The sequence below is a fragment of the Garra rufa genome, chromosome 12 (genome assembly GCF_049309525.1).
Source record: "Garra rufa chromosome 12, GarRuf1.0, whole genome shotgun sequence".
NCBI lineage: Eukaryota > Metazoa > Chordata > Actinopteri > Cypriniformes > Cyprinidae > Garra > Garra rufa.
Genome location: NC_133372.1, coordinates 7547312 through 7568694, shown reverse-complemented (window position 1 = coordinate 7568694; position 21383 = coordinate 7547312). Strand labels below are relative to the sequence as shown.

General features: G+C 35.6%; 1 protein-coding gene across 1 annotated transcript in view; it reads left to right on the top strand.

The window, feature by feature from the left end:
• The first annotated feature begins 3204 nt into the window (after positions 1-3204).
• Positions 3205-21383, top strand: part of LOC141346857 (ORC ubiquitin ligase 1-like) — a 20374-nt gene continuing 2195 nt past the window's right edge. Inside the window, exons 1-3 of the mRNA XM_073851818.1 lie at positions 3205-3255; positions 3892-3966; positions 4068-4136. Coding sequence (XP_073707919.1) covers positions 3205-3255; positions 3892-3966; positions 4068-4136 — 195 coding nt within the window. The remainder of the gene's footprint in view (positions 3256-3891; positions 3967-4067; positions 4137-21383) is intronic.

The following is a 21383-nucleotide window of genomic DNA, read 5'->3' as shown; positions in this document are numbered from 1 at the left end:
AGGTGCTTTTTATCCTTATTAGCACTTTCAAAATCAAATAACAAACTGGTGTGATGCTATTTTGAACAAAATCAGGCCATAGTTCATTTCGAGGTTTGAACCACCCTCTTTAACATGGAGTCTTCTCTGAGACATTTTCTCTGTTAGATGCATGAATATTAGATGTTTGCGAGTAAAAACATGAACACACTAGCTTTATAGTAGAAACTGAAATTTTCATGTTTGGTACTATCAAGCTGCCTACTTTAAACCAATCTGTATTAATGTAAAGGTATTTTGAACTGCTGTTTACCCTCAAGCAAGAAATAAAAAAGAACTTCACTGTGTGTATATCAGGGCCTTAAGTCATCCCTTTGTGTTTCAAAAGAAAAGTAAAACACTGTGGCTTTGGAACAATATGTTCAAATTTGTAAACTATTCCTTTAAAATTCATTCCAGTGCATTCCAAATAAGAATATGATAGATATGCAACAGTACAGAGTGTCCATCGACCTGACGGCGGCACAATCCGGTCACATGGTTGCAAAATATGGAACTCAGGCAAAGAAAGAATGCTTTCAATCTCACACGTTCTCCCTGGAGCAAATGTTACCTCAACCTGAATGGAATTGCTAATCGAAGTTGCTCAAATATTTCATCTCACGGAGTCCGCCGCTTGCCGCATTTTCATTTCCCATTGCAGACACGGCCTGCCATTTGCAGATGGTGTGAGCAAATGTTAATTCACCCCTGCGCACATCAGCGTCGACAGGGCGCCCGAGAGGCCGTGAGTTAACAGAGGAGGGCGGGGCGTTTGACTGGGGGTGTTTACTTAAGGTAATGTAATTGAGTTGTGCCACAGGATCAAGCCTGTATGCAATGACGGCCCGGAGGGGGAACGGACGGTCGGCGAAAAAAAGGGTCGTGGAAAGGGCTTTGTGCTTTAGAAAAGCTCTTGGCCCACTTTTTTAGCAGGACTTGTGCTTTAAGGAACCTGAGTTCCTGAAGTAGTTTAATCTTCCCCTCCTGGACGAGTTGACAGTTCACCTGCTTGGGTCTCTTCCAGGTTACTGGAGCTCTCGATTCACTTACCCGGGGAATCATTGGAACTTTTCCATTTTCTCGAATTAGAACAGTCCATTCAGATAGCAGAACAAAACCTCTCAAAGCAGCCAAAAAGAGAAAAAACAACTAGGCTTGACAAATTCAGACTATGAATTAAGAGGAGGCTTTTGTAGTTGAATCCATCAACAGAATTATATTAAAATGTTAAGCTGCCATTACTTAAAATCTGCCATCAATGCAATAATATCCATTAGCTGTAACACTTTACAATAAAGTCCCATTAGTTGATGCACTGACTAACAATGAGCAATATATTGTTAGTTAATAATAAAAATACCACTGTTAATTCATTGTTAGCTCTGGTCGATTTAATAATATTAACAGAAACAACTTTTGATTCAAATAGTATATTATTAAATGTTGAAATTAAAATGAACTAAGATTATTAAATGATTTAAAAGTATTTTGGTTACACTATTTTACTGTGTTCTTGTTATAGTGTAATAAATAACACTGCTGAGTCAAATTAACTACATATATTTACTATATGTTTAGAATGAGGGTTTGGTTTAGGGTTAGTTGCACATAGTTATGCATATTTTGTTGTTATTACTATGGTAAGTACATGTAATGGGTAACAAGGACATCATAAAATGGAGTGTTCTCAGTATTTTGTTTAAATAATATAGTTAACTAATGTTAACAAATGCAAACTTATTGTAAAGAGTTACTGTTGTATATTATATAAAGCGTTAAATTATATGTTTAGATTAAGTAAGTAAGTTGACACTTCACAGCATGCACTGAGAAATGTAGGCCTATTTAGAGACACCTTCTTTAATTGTTGGTTTGACTTCTGAAAAGTCTGCACAGAGAAATTTCGGTAACACTTTCTATGAAGCCTGTATTTATAATGCATTATAAGAACATTCTTAATGCATTATAATGCATGCATAATGCCTTATAAACAACATTATAATGTGTTATATAATTTTATAAATAATCATAACAACAGTTAAAATGCACTATAATACTTACCTTTTTGTGCTTATAACTTTGATGAGTACAATGCATCATAACACCAGATGAAGTCTGCATTTATAATCCTTCATATGGGTATTATTAATGTATTATAGTGCATGCGTAATGCCTTATAAACACAATTATGATTTGTTGTATAATCTAATTAATAATTATAAAAACAGTAACAATGTATTATAATACTTACCATTATAACACCAGATGAAGACTGCATTTACAATGCATTACAAGGGCATTCTTAATGTATTATAATGCATAATAAGAACATACATATAAGAACACCCTTATAATGCATTGTAAATGCAGTCTTCATCTGGTGTTATAATGCATTGTACTCATCAAAGTTATAAGCACAAAAGGTAAGTATTATAGTGCATCGTAACTGTTGTTATGATTATTTATAAAATTATATAACATATTATAATGTTGTTTATAAGGCATTATGCATGCATTATAATGCATTAAGAATGTCCTTGTAATGCATTATAAATACAGGCTTCATAGAAAGTGTTACCGAAATTTCTCAAAAGCTTCTGGAACTTTAGAATAACAAGAAAACTACTGTAACTACATTAATCAAGTCTTTGGTTGTTTTTCAGCATTAACCATTTTTACCGTATGTAGCCTAGAAGACGAAATTGAAGAAATATGGATTTTTTTTGGTTAGAGAGCTCAGCTATGAACACTTTGTCCTCTCATATCTTTCTGATGAATGTAACGGGTTATGTAATCCATAGCTGAATGTGTGCAAACCATGTTATAAAAGATCTCCCATGTCCGGTATTGAAGATTAGCACTCTGAGAACATAAAAGATCCGGCAGCTCAATGGGTGCAGTCGACTATCTGCACTTAATCAGAGACTACAGCAGCGAAAGTGTCAGAGTTTTCAGTTTTGTTCCAAGAACAAACTAAGATGAATGATCCCTCTAAGCACACACATAGAGACCCCTACATTCTTAAACTCTTATCATCGAAATAACCCACCGAGTCGAGTGATTTGCTTCACAGCCGGAAGTAAAATGAAAGGGAATCTGAATCTCTCTTTTTTGCACATTTTGGCAATCAAGTAACAATAGGAGGTGTGAGATAAAAGGTCACGTCAGCGGGGAAAGGGCAACATGAAGTTCAGTTACATTCGAGCAAAGCAAATTTCTGATCAGGATCAGAAAGTGAATGTGGAAACAGGTCTGAAATCAAAAAGCAGGCAAAGAGAGAGGCACCAAACTCCAGTGCTCTGACAAAAACACTTAACCAGTGGGTAGACTGCTGTAGAGATATTTCATATTTGCATGCATTTTTAATGCATTTTACTGTAAAAAGGTTATATATAATACGACTGAATCAACCTGAATACAGACAGTTTTTTTTTTTTTTTTTAAGTGTTACATACAAGTATTTTTGAAGGTCAAATCAGGTATAAAAAGTGTAAAGTTTGGACACATAAACATTTTTGTATTCTTACTATTTTTAATTTTATTTAAATAAACTGTTAAAAATGTTCAAATATGGAAATTATGTGCACTGTAAAAAAAAACCCTGAGAAGTTATTATTGTTTCACAAGAAAATACTACTTCAGTCCTAATACTTTTGAATTTTTGCATTTGATTTTGTTCTCATCCGATTATATCTCTGGAGCCACTTGGTGGTGCTGGTGCATTGTGGGCCACCATCTGCTCTCATTTTCTCTCGCTCACCCTCGCTCACCCTTGTAATATAATGTGAGATGAGGGGAACTGTTATGGCAAATTAAATGAAATTAAGAGGGAAAAACAGCTTCATTCACCTCTGTCGTGTGTGATTTCAGAGCTGTCTCTCTGATGGAGCTGCCCCGATGGCCTCCGAGTCTGGTGGTCGTGACAACCCGCTGCCCCAGGGCCTGGTGGGAACCCAATATCTGGGCCTCCTCTCTTTCATGGCAGTCTATCTCCCTGCGATTCCCTGTACTCGTCTTTTTTCCCCATTTCTTTCTTTCTTTCTCAGTGCAGGGCCGATGGCCTTTCAATTATCACCCTCACTCAGAGCAGACAAATCTTGGCCCACAGTTCCAAGGTGTGTGTGCATGGGAATCTTTTTTCCTGTGCACATGGTGCACCGGGGTCCTTTCTTCTGTGCACATTGTGAGACTTTCAATAGACAGTCTTATACACTGTGTCCCCACCAGTCGGGTATAATTTTTGAACTGGAACTAGGAACGGAAAAAAAAAAATGTCACAGAAGGATATGGATAAGGATATAGGAAGTGAGAACACAGGGCTTCGCACCCCGAGTGCCTGCAGCACACACTGGAGTTATATCAAAGGGCTTCTTTCTTTGTGCACAGGGCTTGATTTTTTTCTGCCGTGGGTCCATCTGCCATTGGGAAGCAGTTGAAAGAGAAGAAAAGCTGGACCCAGCTGGAAGGACTGGCCACTTAGAGGCCCTCCACCTTAGGACAGTGCTGTGACAACTCTCCCACTGCCGTATCTCATTCAGAGCCACAATCCTGTATGGGCCGGAAAGCCCTGAGTGCCACAATTTACAGTACAAACATATTGACCCGCGTACACATCAGTAGTCCATTCGCTCGTAAACCTCTCTCGTAAATCTCTCCACGGAAACCTAGCAAACGAATCGCAGATAGATTAGCTAATCAACAGCCTCTTGACTGGCATGTTTATGAGAATAATGCATGGATTTTGTGCTAAATGAGAAAATAAGCTTGGAAAAACCTCTGCTTTTGTCTTGAAATAAACCTCCTTTCTGCTTTCTTCCTATCAGAGGAATGATCGATATTTTCCCACCCAAGCTGGCAACACTTTCTGTGAAGCTAGTACGGAATATAATGGATTGTTTTGGTGTCTTTGATGCATTCATAATGCCTTATAATGCAGCTTTTTAAATAGGTAGAATAGTAAAACAATAATAAGAAAATACAATTTTAGTATAGACTATCATACCTCAATGGTATGGCAGTCTGGTTCACTACTGGTTCACTTAAAGGGGTCATATGATGCAGTTTCTTGTTTTCCTTTGTCTTTGGTGTGTTACAAGCTGTTTGTGCATGTATACGATCTGTAAAGTTGCAAAGCTTTAAATCTCAATCTCAAGTTAAAGGGGTCATCAGACGCCCTTTTTCTACAAGTTGACATGATTCTTTAGGGTCTTAATGAGATGTCTATAACATACTTTGGTTAAAATGTCTCAAGGGTAGTGTAAAAAACACAGCCCTTTAATGCTAATGATGCTGGTGCTTCTGACTCACAGCCTGTAGGTACATATTCATATTTGCAGAATTTGCTGCTGACTATTTAAACGTGAATTTTTTGAACAGTAGAGTAGTGCTTGTTGTTTGTCGTTTCTACAATCACAAATGCAGACATGGTGTTATGTTTACATGGCACAGTGGCTCAACGTAACGCAATGCATAAAAAGATAGTATGAGTCATAATCAGTAATTATGTCTAATAATGGGTTTTATTGTTTTTCACTCGTTGGGCTGGGACACAGCATCACAACATAGTAAGGGGTGTAACATTTCCATCACACGCTTGAGGTATTTGGTCAAAATCAGGTAACACCTCACTTTTCAGAATGATGAGCCTTGTAAAAATCGAAGTTTCAGACAGGCAACATTAATGTACAGTATGTGGAAAATAATGTTTTTTTTTTTTTTTTTTTACATCAGACCACATAAACACATTGCATTACACCAAATACACAAGATAATGTTCTTTTTAGCAACATCATATGACCACTTCCAACAGCTGTGTGGTGTGACACATGATTTTTTAAAGTACAAATATTCTATGTAGTCTTTTAAGTAATATGAGATCATAAAAAACTGCATGTTAGAACTGGAAATATAATTCTTCAAGTAGCTTTAGATTATAGCATTTTACACAGCAGGACAGTGTTAACGTGGCTAGTTAACACTGTCCTGCTGTGTAAAATGCTATATCATAAAAAGTCATATTGGAAAAACTTTCACACTGCAAGAAAAACAGTTGAAACACAGAAAAGATACTGGTAATTTTCAGATTTTCTTTAACCCTAAAACACAACAAACACAATGCGTAATTCAAAATATGGATAAAAGACTTGTGAAAATTCAATACAGAAGATTACACAGTACATTGTGCTCTATTTCTATGGACTTTCCTTAAAATGCGTATCCATTTATTAGTAAGATATATTTATTACATTTTATATTAAGTTTCAAGAAGATAGATAAAGGCTCATTTGTGTTGCATGTTACAGCTCACAACTGCGGTAGAGCTTTTCTATTAATTACGTGCCGCATTCATATTTCTTGTAATTAGTTGTGATAAATTGCTGTGATACTGATTCAGTGCTGTCAGAGTTTGACTGAGATGTAGTCTGTAATTTCCAATGAGCTCTCCAGTTTCTTTTTTTAGGCCTAGTGTTGTGCTAATGTTTGACTCTAGGTGATTTATTAACATTATCCTGGCAAGGTATTGTTGTTTGATTAATATTCCTTATAGTAACCCCTAGCAAGGCTTAAAAAAATCTGGGTGCATTATTGATCAAAACTGACTGAGAGGTAAGACTTTAAAATAGTTATTATAAATGCTGTTCTTTTGTACTTTCTGTTTATCAAAATGTCCTGGAAAAAATACATCATGGTTTCCACAATAAATATTGATATGCACAACTGTTTTCAACATTGATAATAATAAGTAATGTTTCTTAAGCAGCAAATCAGCATATTAGAATGATTTCCAAAGGACCATGTGGTACTGAAGACTGATGTAATGATGCTGAAAATTCAGCTTTGTCATCATAGCAATAAATTACAATTGAAAAGATATTAAATCAAAAGACAGTTATTTTAAATTGTAATAATATTTCCTGTTTTAGTGTATTTTTGATCAGTGCAGCCTTTGTGAGCACAAGAAATTTCTTTCAAAAACACTATGATTAATAATAATTTAACCAACCCAAAACCTTTGAACTGTATGTGTATGAATATAAAACCAATGCTTTCAAGATTCAACAGTGATATAATGCAAGATGAAAGCAGTCCATACAACATATTCTATAAGCATTTGAGAGCGAAATGTCGAACCATTCAAATCATTCATTAAAAAGAACAAATTGTTCATGAATCACACATTGCTACTTCTCTCAACTTTCAAGGAGAGTTTGTGAAAAATAACTGTTCCTCATACAAAGTCATATGGCTTTAGAAGACCTGGAATATAGCGTACAAGTCATACAGTCTACTTTTGGGGTAGTTTTGGGAATTTAAAAAAAAAAAGTCTTCTTTTGTGTTCTGCACAAGAAAGAAACTCTTGAGAGTTTGGAATGACATGAGGGTGAGTGCATGATGAGAGATTTGTCATTTTGGCTGATCTATCCTTTTAAGAATTCCTTTTAGAACACATCACATACACAGCTGAACCCGAGTATCTTTGTGTTTTCAGCCCAAAACACTGCAGCTATAACACAGAGTTATCCTGAGCATCTGCACTCTCAGACTCTCTGATGCAGCTTGAGTGACTGTCCAGTGCGGCACAGCAAAATGTCTCCCTCCTCCTCCTCTCCCTCCCTCACTCTCTCCCTCCCTCCCGCTCCTGCTCACTCTCTCTCATCTCTGTCCACAAGGAGCAAAATAACCTTGAGGAGAAGTGATCAGAGCAGCCTCCATCTTCCAAAGCTGACTAATGGGCTGTTTCTGTCCTCTACCTCAGACAAACCAGCAGCTTTCCTCCACTCTCTCTCTCTCCTTCTTGCAGGATCCTGTGGTTAATGGGCTACTGATAACTCTCTGCCGCTGACTAACCAGAGGCTCATATAATGTACTCTCTTATATTGTATGGCTAACACACACACACACACACACACACACACACACACACACACACACACACACACACACACACACACACACACACACACACACACACACACACACACACACACATTGGCCTGGCTATGAATGCCCCACTTTGGCTCTTTTAAAAACTCAAACAGCCTTTCTGCGGCTCGTTTTGAAAATTTCCCCCTGCAAACATTCTGTATCCTTTTCTTTAAGTGGTGCCCTCATTAGCTGGGAGGAGAGGACTTCCTTATAGCTGTGCAGGGCATCTATTAGGATTACATATGCATGGCATAGAGGCCTTTAATGAAATAGGTTAATGTACCACACGTTAAAAATGCAGCAAGTTCAGATTTGTGCATGTTATACTGGAACTGCAGAAAGTCACTACAAGATGGAAGGCTGTCGACTTGTGTGCATTTAAAGACTTTAGAATTAATTGGACCGAGTGAGATTGTTGTTTATTAGCACATGTTTTAGCACCCCATCTGCCAATGGAATTAGGGTTAGGATTATTCAAATCAGTTAAAGGCACAAACACACCTATTATTAGTAGGGAACACAATTTGCACAGAACAATTGACACAAACTTACTAGTTAGTTCTGAGTGTCAATGGATTCATTGTCAATGCATTTCTCTTTTTTTAGCATGTGAAAAGTGAAAGGTGATACTTAAGAAACTGTAAATTGTTGAGCTGTAGCAATAAACATTCATCTTAAAGGGATAGTTCACCCCAAAAATGAAAATTCTGTCATTAAGATATTTTTGATGCAATCTGAGACTTTTTGACCCATAGACAGCAACGCAACTGACACGTTCAAGGCCCAGAAAGGAAATAAGAACATTGATAAAATAGTCCACGGGACATCAGTGGTTCAACCGTAATGTTATGAAGCAATGAGAAAACAACGATTTTGAACTTCGAAAATGCAGTTTAAATGCAGCTTCAAACGATTCCAAATGTGGTTGTAAACGATCCCAGCTGAGGAAGAAGGGTCTTATCTAGCGAAATTATCGGTTATTTATTTTTATTTATCTCTGCTTGAACTCTGTTCTTTCCCAGTTAAAGACAGTTAGGGTATGTCGAAAAACTCAAACTCGTCCTACATTGCTTTTTTACCTTTTTTGTTAGGGGTGTTAGATCTTCTTTGCAAACACTGGGTCGGTACTTCTGTAGTGATGTAGGATGATTTTGAACTAATTTTTAAAGTTGAGGGAGAAAATAAGACAGGAGTTTTTCCACCTACCCTAACTGTTTTGAGGTTAAAAAGTATATACATTGTAAATAAAAAAAAATGCATCCCTGCATTAGGGATCATTTGAAGCTACATTTAAATGCCATTTTGGAATTTCAAACTTGGGGCACCATAGAAGTCCACTATGGAGAAAAATCCTAAAATGTTTTCTCAAAAAACATAATTTCTTTACGACAGATAAAAGAAAGACATGAACATCTTGGATGACATGGGGGTGAGTTCATTATCTGTACATTTTTGTTCTGGAAGTGAACTTATCCTTTAAATGAACTGAATCATTGCATACAGAAGGTTTAAGACCTCTGAGTTAAAACTGTCTTTTAAACTGTGTTTAAAACAACCTACTTTTCATGCTATGTTGGTTGTAGTTTATTGTAATCTTGCCTCCTTACTCAGCAGTGTGAACAAACACTTCTGCTCAACTGGAGTAGGTCTAGGTTTGTGTAGTTTTGTTCAGTGCTGACAAATCAAATCCTTCTCTAAATACTGATTTGATAAGAACGGTTTAGTCTAACCTGAATTTCTTCATTTTGGAGATTTCCATGTTGATCTGCTTTGAGCTGGAGCAACATGAGATGCAAAATGCAAATCGCAGTGATTGTGAAAGAGCAAACAAACAAACTGGCACACAAAAAGAGCAACAGTGAAAACTTAAGAAGGAAAACAGCAATGAAACTTCAATTACACCCCCACTCCTCTCTCCTACTGTTTTCCAGCAGTATAGCGACATAAGACATTGCTGTTCGTGCAACATGACTGCCGCACACCCAAGAGACCTATTAAGATGCATGGGAAGAAAAACACCAGATTTCAAGAGAATCCCACAGGGGTGAATCTACAATGTTAAGATCATTTATTGGATGGCTTCCATGGACAAACAGAAGTTTGTTGAGTTTTATGTGTGATGTCATAGCCCACACATGCTGCTTTCGTTTTAGTTGTGTTGGACGTTTACCTATAAATATATTATGATATTTCTCATACTTTTTTATTTAAGCTGTGCTGTGTTTCGCATTAGTATTATGCATTTATCTATTTTTAATTCCAGAAACAGTTGGAAAGTTGCATATTACTTCAACATGAAGTCGCACACCAGGAGGGATGTGTTAATGTGAGAGATATAGAACATATGTGATGCTTTGCGATGATCTGGTGGGAAAAACAACTTTCTGATGGTACGTTTTTTTGCTGGTGTAAAAATGTAAATCTGAAGCGCCACATCCAAAAGCATCAGAAATGTGTATATAAACTCATGTAAGAGCTTGAACTTCAGTGATTTTTACATTAGATGCTTTAGTGAAGCGCCTGAATGTATTTCCTTTTATTTACCCTGTGCTATCTATAACATTATAAATAATAAAAAAACAATCATTTTGCTTGTTATATTCACATGCTTAAACAACAAAACAATTTGGCCGAAGGCATCCCTTAAACTCCGCCTAAGGGTTTGGGTTAGTTAAACTCGAGATGCGCAGATACGTTTGTCTTAAACTTACTTTTGATGTTTTCTCAACAAATTGACTCAGTTCAGTTGTTTGAATCTTCACCATCATTGATCTTTAACACAGCGTCATGGCTTGTGTAGGCTTAAAGGAACTGTTTACCAAACAAAATTACATTTCGAATTGCTTCTTTAACTTCTGAGAGGGGAAATGATTGGTCTGTGGCACAAATGTTTCTAGGAAGATCAGTTTCGTTCAGGCGTGATTCATCACTAAACACCACAACTCTCCTGTTGAATTGTAGGCATTTTGAAATGCTCAGGTGAACAACATTACTTTTTGGAAATACATAACAGAGAAAAGGAATCTTTACAGCAAAAACTCTCAATAGATCACACACTTACGTTGGAGTTCTTGAGGTAGAAGTTTACCTTGTGTTAGGCATGAAGTGGATTACCTAAAGTACATTTTAAGTGTTTTTACAGCATTGCGCATTATAACCAATTACACAAGATTCTGTTGAGCTTATGAATGCAATGGCCAATCAATGGTATTCAGATAAGTCATCACTGAAATGTCGGTTTTGTTTAGAGCACACACTCGCCGACTACATTCTGCGCTCTTGTGAATTCTCTCATCATTAACAACAAAGCGAAGATGTACATACAATGTAAGTAAGAGATTAATCTCACAGTAAAGACAGTGATTATACCCATAGTTTTTTTTTTTTTGAGAGAGAAAGCTTAAACTTGCGACAGATCGAAGTTAGTGATAATGTTACTCACTTTCTGTATGTAATTTATACACTGTTTGAATAACCGTAGAAAGTAAATCTTATATATAGCAACTTACAATGTTTTAATTAAATTGTGATTACGTTAAATGCAAATTCAGTTCTATTAAAATTATTTTATTACCATACACCCAAATCTGGTACTTATGGAAGCCCATTTTACACTTCAGAATTCTGACTTTTTTACGAATTGTGAGATTCTGAGAAATAAACTTGCAATTCTGAGAAATAAAGTCAGAACTGCGAGATATAAACTCACTATTGCGAGTTATAGTCAGAATTGTAATTTTTATGTCGCAATTCTGACTTTATAACTCACAATTGTAAGTTTATATCCTACAATTCTGATTTTATTTCTCAGATATCAATGCAGTGATGCAGTGGTTCAAAACAGGACCTGAAATTCTTTTGAAAAAAAAAAAGGTAACACTTTATAATAACGTTCAGTTGTAAATCATTTATAAGTGGTTAGTTAATAATAAAATAATGATTTGCAAAACATTCATAAATGTTTAATAAGTGATATGCTAACAATTTGTGTATGTTTTGTTAATTCATTTACAAGTAATTTACAAGTAATTAGTTAATGATGGACTAATCATTTACAAAACATGACTATGCATTCATAAAAGATTAATAAGTGATATGTTACTATTTTTATCTATGTTTTGTAGATTAAGTAATACATCATTTACAAGTGATTAGATAATGATGAACTAATAATTTACAAAACATGATTATACGTTTACAAATGATTAAGTAATATGCTAATGATTTACAAATCTGTCGTAAGTTGCGAGTTCTAAAGTCCAATTTTGAGGGGAAAAAAGGGCGATATGCAATACAAACTCGCAATTCTGAGAGAAAAAAAGTCTTGCAATTCTGACTAAATAACTCGCAATTGCAAGTTTATATGATGCAATTCTGCGAAAAAAAAAAAAAAAGTCAGAATGGCAAGTTTGTATTACACAATTCTGACTTTATAATTTACAATTGTAAATTTATATCACACAATTCCTAGGGAAAAAAAGTCAGAATTGCGAGTTCTGAGAAAAAAAGTAAAAATTGCGAGATGTAAACTCAATCGCGAGAAAAAAAAAAGACTTGTGAGATAAAAAGTCGCAATTATTTTTTTAAATTATTTTTATTCAGTGGCTTCCATAGGTAAACTCTTAAAAAGAAATGAGCTTCACAATGCCATAGAAGAACCTTTTTTGTGTAAATGGTTCCATATAAAGAACCTTTAACATCTAAAGAACCTTTCTGTTTTACAAAAGGTTTGTTGTGGTGAAAGAAGGTTCTTCAGATTATAAAAAGGTAAGAAAGAGATGGTTCTCCTTTGACTGAATGGTTCTTTGTGGTACCAAAAATGGTTCTTCTACGGCATTGCTGTGCAGAACCTTTTAAAGCACCTTTATTTTTAAGAGTGTACTTGCCTAAAAAGATGGGTTTATGATGTTTGTAGTTATTAGATTACACTAACATTAGGCTACTTTTAGCCTTACCACTGCAGTTGGTTCACCCTCCACCTATGAATTTACACTTAAAAGTATTTATTGCATTTCACATGTAATATGTGGTTTCCACAGTTTTTGTAAAGCATAATTTTAGGTAAAAAATGAATTGTCACTTATTTAATTTCCATCCGGTATTAAAAAGCCAGCAGACTTTGATGATAAGATCTGTTTCAAGGGTCCAGAATGAAATATTCATAGAGTAGTGGACATGATAGTGTAGATTAAAATGGCTGTAAATTAAACAGCCCCAAACCAAACCACACAATGAATTCCCTTTGAAGCTCTCGTGCTGCTGTTAAATGTAATCTCAGAAGTTTTATTGTACTTAGTATATGAAAAATGAGCTAACACTGAACTCAACCGCTCAGCTGAAATCACAGCCCAAAGGTTATGACTTGGAGTCAAGTAAAGAAGAAGAAATTACGAATTTTGGGTTGAAATGTGCAGAGCAGAAGCCCTGAAGCTTGACCTTTGATGACACCTAATTAAAACTGTGGAACAACTAGAACTTTATGAAACTGATTAGACGCTGGGCAGAGGACAAAAATCAATGCAGTGATACTGGTCTGCACCGTAATTGAGCTGTATATTCTCCCTGTGGGCTAAAAGGATATATGGCACTTTCTACAGATTGGGTACAAAACAGGACCTGAAATTACAGAAAAAATATTTTTAAACAACTGGAGAAAGTACAGGTTAACCTCTGTCTGATATTGATTGTAGTGGACTCAAGTTTGCCGTTGTCTATTCAACACGACTTGTTTTTAAAACAGTACCGAAAGTCTACTTATGAAATATGTACACTGGAAAATAATTGGTGTAGAAACTAATTTTGCTCATTGTTTTTTTTTAACAAATGTCAACAAATGTCACTTTTTTCATGTTCTTGGACAATACATTGTTTTAAATGTACTAACAATAAGCAATTGGAAGGTTGTTTTCCAGAATAGTAAAATTGCACTATCAACTTCTGGCTCAGCCAGTAGCATGTTGTGAACAGTTGTACGAAATTGAATAGTTTGTCTGAACATTGGTTGATTAGGAAGCAGGACACAATGGGCGATTGGAGTTTTTAGTACATGCTTTGGAAACAATCATTTTTGCAGTTCCACTTCACATTTAATCATTATTCTTACTGAGATCAGTGTCATTCGCTCTTCATTAAAGCTGATACATGCCTACGTACTGTATGTGTATTTATGCACACCCAATTTGTTTGCTGGCTTCAGATCTTTTCGAGGCATAATGCGAAATTGCTGGATGTTAATGGGCGAGAATAAAAGCACATGAATTTTTAATTTATGTAGCCACTGTGAGCTGTGATGTTAATTTCAAGGTGCTCTGCTGAGAACTTGGAACATTGTTTGAATATTCATTATTTCTGTGGTAATTCAACATACTTGAATATCCTGCGAGGAGGCATAATTGTGCGGTTTTAAGTGTAAAATGATATGCTGATCTTAAATATTGATGTTTTCAACCCACGCCGAGTGAAAACAATTCTAGTCCATTTGTTTAGAGCAGAAAAACACAAGCACATTAGTGGTTCACTCAAACCCACAACTACAAATCTGCTCTAGACATTATACCACATTATATCCCCAAAGGCTCATTTTTCTTACTTTGAAAACATTCATGAGAGAGCTAAGAAAAATCATAAGATTCTACAAATATTTATGCATTTTAACAGAAAAAAAGAAGAACAAATATAGCTGCCTTATTTTGCTTTAACATTTGCGTAGTCAGCTATTTAGCATTTTTTGGTTGAATCCTACAGAAACATGTGCAGATCATTTACCCTCTTATAATAACTTTAAAACTTATTTTTGAAAGATTTATTTTATTTTATTTGGAAATGACATAGTGGCAAAATATTCATGACTTTTTGGGAAAACATGCCTCTATATACTGTTGGACATGATTACTTGAAAATTTGAGTTAGTGAGAGTCTGAGCAGTTTGTTTTAATAGGGTTTTAGTTATTTTCTGAAAGTCTGAAAGGTCAAGAGTGCTGATAGAAACAACCACGTACAGTAAATGTGATATCTATTCAAGAGAGATTTACTGCTGTCAGTGACTAATGCAATGCATTACTGAGCTCTATAAGTATCATTCAGTGGGCTCCTCTCAAATTAGTAAGTACTTTAAAGAATATAAGAACCGGAGATCATGTTTTGGTAAAAGCTAAATCGTTTAATATGCAGCGCAGACCAATCAAGCTGCCCGGCGGGTCGTTTAATGATGCTCCGCAAACCAAGAGTGAAATAAAATAGGCTAAAATAAAAGAGCCACATATAAAAATATATAGCTGGGAAGAACTCTGTTTTTATGGGAGGCAAGCCCCGAACCAGTCATATTTGCCAACGGGATGCCCACCGCTCTGCTGCTCTAGTATCCCCTGGCGGGATGAACTCGGGCATCATTTAAAACGTCATAAAAAACGTCTGGCCGATGTTTGGAGATGTCAGAAAAGCATTGAGAAGTGAAACAGACAAGGAGGACCATAACATTGACAAACAGTTTAAGAAGGTTCTTTCATTAACCTTAGGGGGTGTATCGATGGATTTGGCTGTGTTTTTAATAGAAGCTGTGATAACCTGACACAAGGATTTTTACAGCCGTTCTGCAGTGGTCCGATGACAGGGAAACTAACATTAAGAGAAAGAAAACACATTTATTGTGGTGAAAGAACATGACGTGAATACAGAAAATATTAAAAGCAATTATTAAGACAAACTGCTCTAATAATAAATTGCAAACGCATTAAAACATCTCCCCAGTATCATGAAGATAGGACCGTTTTCATAGAAACTTAACTGAAAATGAACAAAATTAATACTGAATCAAGCTGAGAACTGAATATGTTACATAAAAATCAATAATTAATGACCCTGAATGAAAACAACACAGTGGTTGGTTGCTTTATGTTTCCGTCAGATGGTCTCTTCCTTTTTAAGTAGGCAGTTCTTGGCTGGAATAAGCCTTTATTTGGTGCATATGAAAAATTTGGCTACGCATAGTGTTTTTTTTTTCTTGTTTCCCTAATGCATTTACATTCTACAATTTGAAGTGTGCTAAGTGTCCAAATGCACTGTATACTCACTTTTATAAATCAGGGCTTTTATAATTAGATCATTTATAATTTATATTCATTCAGTATCTGCACCATCACTAAAAGAACTCTGCATTGATTAGCGTTTTTAATGAATCTCCTATGGCAATTACTTTTTATTGGATAGCCACAATATAAATCACAGCCACCGGTTTCTCCAAACACCAGAGGAGAATTGCATGCATGAGATGCTCATGTATATAGGTTTTTAGCCTCAAGACATGCTGATGCAATTGTAGGTAACCATTGTTAAACTGTTGTAAGAGTAAAAAAAAGCCCTGCAATTTACTGAGCCCATCAGCGTATGGCTTCAAGCTGAATCCAGGGTGCTTGAGGGGTGTAGTCACCGAGGCCAGATCCCCTCACTATAGTGCCTGTTCTCCTGCTCCGTTGCGTGAGCTTCTCTCGGCCTGGACCTGGAATCCATCAGTGGTCCCGGAGCTTGACAGCTGCAGATGTCAATCAAATATTCCTGTCTTTCCCTCACGAATGAATATGGCATCCAGCTGTGAGTCAGACATGCATAAAGAAAGAGACAGATGGTAATAGCAATACAGCCCTCATAAAGTCAATGTGTAGTGCAGGAAATATCTGATGTGGATTTCCTGTGACTGTGTATTGTCTGTTGCCTTTATTTATTCACCAGCATTATTGCTTTGCTTTAAAAAAGTGGTTCTCAATTCCAGACCTGCATGGGGTGCCACCGCTCTGCACATTTTGTATGTCTTCCTTATTTAACACAGCAGATTCAGATCATCAGCTTGTTAGAAGGGGGATCCATGAAATGAACAGAGGGTGTCAATCAAGGCTCAACCACACGAAGCCAGAGCTTTCCCTGTCCAATATTTTTTTTGAACGGTGTCATCTTAAGAAATATCTGTGTTCACACAAAACCACTGAAAGCGACTCAAAACGATGTAGTGTACATGCCAGACCAGTATGTGGCGATGTAATTCTGCCACAGAGATACACTAAGGGCCTGTTTGCACCTGGTCACTTCATGCATTTTCTCGAAACGGATAGCTATCTGATCATGAAAAGATCAAATGTAAATGCCCTCTGAAACGCTTTCGAGACACATTTAAATTTGATTGCTCAAACCACTTCAGGAGGTGGTCTGTGCCGCATTCCAGATGAAACTGGACAAGTGTAAATGCATTTGATTGTTGAAACCACAAATACAAATTTTACGCCTTCCAAAATATTAAAATAATAAACGTGTGAGAGTGTTTTATAGACTATATGGCATGTTGTAGTCAGATATGATGGCACTAATGGAAAATGCATCACTGCGGAGTAGCTAAGTATCTCTTCAGCAAGCCAACACACAAGACGCTCAATACACAATCATCTTCATTAAAAGTAGTAAGACTAACCTATCTTTCCAGTGCTGATGCCGCACTCTCTCCTGTTTCAGTCTTTGATCTTAAAATAATAAATAAAATGCAGAGCTTATCTGTTGCTTATTTCGTTGATGTGAACTCTGTTAAATTCAAAAAGTTAATGATGTGAAAAATCTGTGGTTAAAATACATTTTTTTTCCACAATACCACAGCAATACAATTCATACCTTTTGTTGTGTGCTTGTCATTTTTACAGAGGACTGCTTCACTAAACTTGGTTTTTATCTTCTTTGGATTCTATTTGGACCAACAAGCTTCTCCGAACCACTATACCTGTAAGTACGATTGATACGTTATGTGTACATTTTTAAGTGAGTGCTCAAAATATCTATTTTTTTTTTTTTTGTGATAAAGATGTATACCTAGTGCAGCTTTAGGTTTCCATGTAAACTACAATATTACTGTCTTACTGAAATAGTTCTGATAATTTGATGTTGATTATTGTATCAGCTAAACCTGTGTGTGCATGATTAACTTGCATAAGTGATAAATATTGTTGTGTCATTATTTTAAGAATGGATTGAAGCACTATATTATTGTTTAATGTAAAGTTGCATCAGGGTTGCCAGGTTTTCACAACAAAACCCACCCAATTGCTACTCAAAACTAGCCCAGTCATGTTTTGAGGGGGTCCCCCATTAAAAATTGCACTCCGGGTTGTAAAATACACACTTTTTGTCAGGGTTAATTCGCATTCCATGGGCTAAATATGATGTTATTGGGGTCGCTTCAAGCTGCGGACATCAAAAACAACCGCAGACTTGGCAACACTGATGATAACGCTTACTACCACCTGCTCAAGTACATCTCTTTGTACCAATCAAAACAGGATTGGCCAGCTGACCAATCAGATCAGAGTAGGCTTATGGAAGGGAGGGGTTTACAGACATTACACTTAAAGCTGTTTCAAACTAACCGTTTTGAAATCATTGACAAATGACTCTATGTATATATTTGTATATTCTAAGAAAATTACAATGTTTTCTGACCTAAGATGCATTTTAACCTGTTTTAGGGGACTCCAACACAACATTAGAACACTTATAGATGTCCTTATAGAAAATTGACATCCTAAATAATCTTTAAAAATAGAAATTGACATCCTAAATAATCTTTATTGATTGCTAAATACCAGGGTTGGACAAAATATTGAAAAAAATAAATAAAATAAAAATTAAGAAATGGCACAGAACAAAGGAGTTAAAACATTTGACAACATAACTAATTTTGACAAATTATGCCTATTTATTCCCTGATAAATATCATATATATTTGTATAAGCATTACATTTAACATTGCCAAATAATAAATAAACAAAATTTAGTTATTTATTATATATAATATAAATATATATTATTTTATTTAAACTTGACATTTTCTGTAACATTATACATCTCTTTACTGTCAAAAGTATTAATTTATTTGCTTTCTTTTTGACATTTTTCTTATTTTATTTATTTATTTTTTCTTTTATATGGTAATCATGTTTTTTTTTTACTACTAACTAACTAACTAACTAACTAACTAACTAACTTACATAAATCCCCACAATTATATTCAGCAGTGACAATAACAAGAAATGCTTCTGATCAGCAAATCAGCGTATTAGAGTGATTTCTGAAGAATCATGTGACACTGAAGACTGGAGTAATGATGCTGAAAATTCAGCTTTGCATCACACGAATAATTTTTTTTTTTTTAACAAAATAAAAACAATAATATCTCACAATATTGCTGTTTTTACAGTATTTTTGATCAAATAAATGCAGCCTTGATGAGCCTTCTTCAAAAACATTAAAAACCTTCTAAACTTTCGTCATAAAAGACTATGTGTCTGTGCTAAATGTTGTCTTTGATATGCATTAAATGTTTAAATCTTAATACGATCATTAATGTGACATTCAGAATAAAGCCTCTGTTCTTCAAACAGCCGAAGTGAAGAAGAAGGTCATTTTGCGGTGCGGTACAAGAAAAGTCATCTGAATTAAACACGCTTATCAAATCCCCCACACCACCTTTTCTGATCTAAACTTAAATGGATCTGCTGTATCTTGACAAAAAAACGGTCAATAAAACGGATTCTTCCCTGACTATGCTGTTAATTGGTTATGTAGGCCTCACCTTGTAATGAACTTCAATCGGATCAATCGGCACAAAACATATTGAATGCGGTGAACCACAGCCAAGAACAAGTAAATGGATTTCATGTCTAATCATAACGGGACACAAAGCTTTGGTGTCATTTTTGACCAGATATAATTCTGTGCCTCAGTCTTCCTGTAAGTAAATTGCAGATTATTATTCCAAGTACTTTGATGCTGAGTATTTCTCTCATTTTGTGAATATTCTCAAGTAGATCTTTGTGTTTTTTTCTTTTCTTAAAAGCATTTTTCAGTCTGTTTCAGATTACAAATTGTAGATCACATAGCTAAAAAGTGCTCTCAGAATGTCTTTTGCGTTTTGAAAACAGCAAGTTCAATATAATCAGAAATGTCTTTTTGATGCATCTTCCAATAACTTGCTTCTAAATGGCTCAAAGAAAACTTTGAATAACTTTTAAAGATTTAATGCCACTATTCTGGCAAACTTTAGTCAATGCATGGATCAGTTCTCCTCGGAAGAGCTTATTTGATCAATGCTATAACATGATTTCGTCTGGCAGCTGAATAATAAAAACCAGTGCAAGTTAAATTCTGTAACTTGCCGCAGTTGCGATCGGTTCTTACTGATCTTTCAGTTTTGTGTACAATAAGTGTCAGGTGGTCAGGCTGAGGTTAAGACTACCTCTGTTATACCAAAGCTCATACAAAAGAATCTCCGAATTCAACATAAATGACTGAGTGCTCCATAATTTGCTTGTCTTGCCATAGCAGTACAAATTGAAAATCACTGTTTAGAAGGAGGAGCAGGCAATTTCCTCTCAATGAATGAATTACAGATGTTTATTTGTTTCCCTTGAGAAATGGGTGAAGGAAAAATCATAAACAAACTCAAACGAAAATGGAGACCAATTGTGGAAAGAGAGATAAGCGAACAATAGAAGTTGCCAGTCTCTCTCAAAGCAAAGCCTGCTGCTCTATTCCTGTCACAGAATGCTGGCAAGTGGACAATGGCAGAATATTAGCTTGAAATCTTGTGTTCAATGCTCATTTGTATCGGTATTAAGCGCCTGTGCATGTGTGAGGTGGGATTTAGAGAACGTTTAAGAGGCACCCTACCTCTCTTTCACCTCAGCGGGGGAACGGTGAGAGGCGTCTTGGATGATTGGACACTTTTTAGTCGTGCCCAATTCCTGTTCAATCGCTGCCCAACATGCAAAGCCTCTTCTGAGAAGCTCAAGGCAGCGCAACAGACACCACAGAGCCTCTTGGGAGGAGAATGCCTGCCTCGTGTGTGGACAATGGGTGCTAAACATAGCCATGCATGTATCCAACCAGAAGAACTGCAGCTGGAATCTGAACAAATACATCAGGGTCAATATGCACATGTGACTTACAATAAACAAGAAGCATGAAAAGGTAAACTTGGTCATGTTTATGTTACTAAGAAATGTCCTTTGCTTTGTAGAAGAATGAATAAGTGTGAAAGTGATGATTTATCATGCAACCATAAGTTGGAATCATTTTATGATCATATGACTGACATATATTAAACTGAACCCAACCATTGTTAAACCAAACTACCTATTGAATATTTAGACAAAATTAGTAAAAAAAAAAAAATCTGTCTATTTACAACTATTTAGCATTTTTTTATTTTATTATTAAATGTATTTTTAACAGAACAGATTTTTTTAAAATAAATATTTATTTTCTTAAAATCCAGTACGTATGAAACAGCAGGTATTTGAGGTATATATATATTTTATTATTATAATCCATTTCATGATGTATTATGTCCACCACAATAAAAAAATAAAACATTTAAACATTTCATGTTAAATTAAATTATTTTA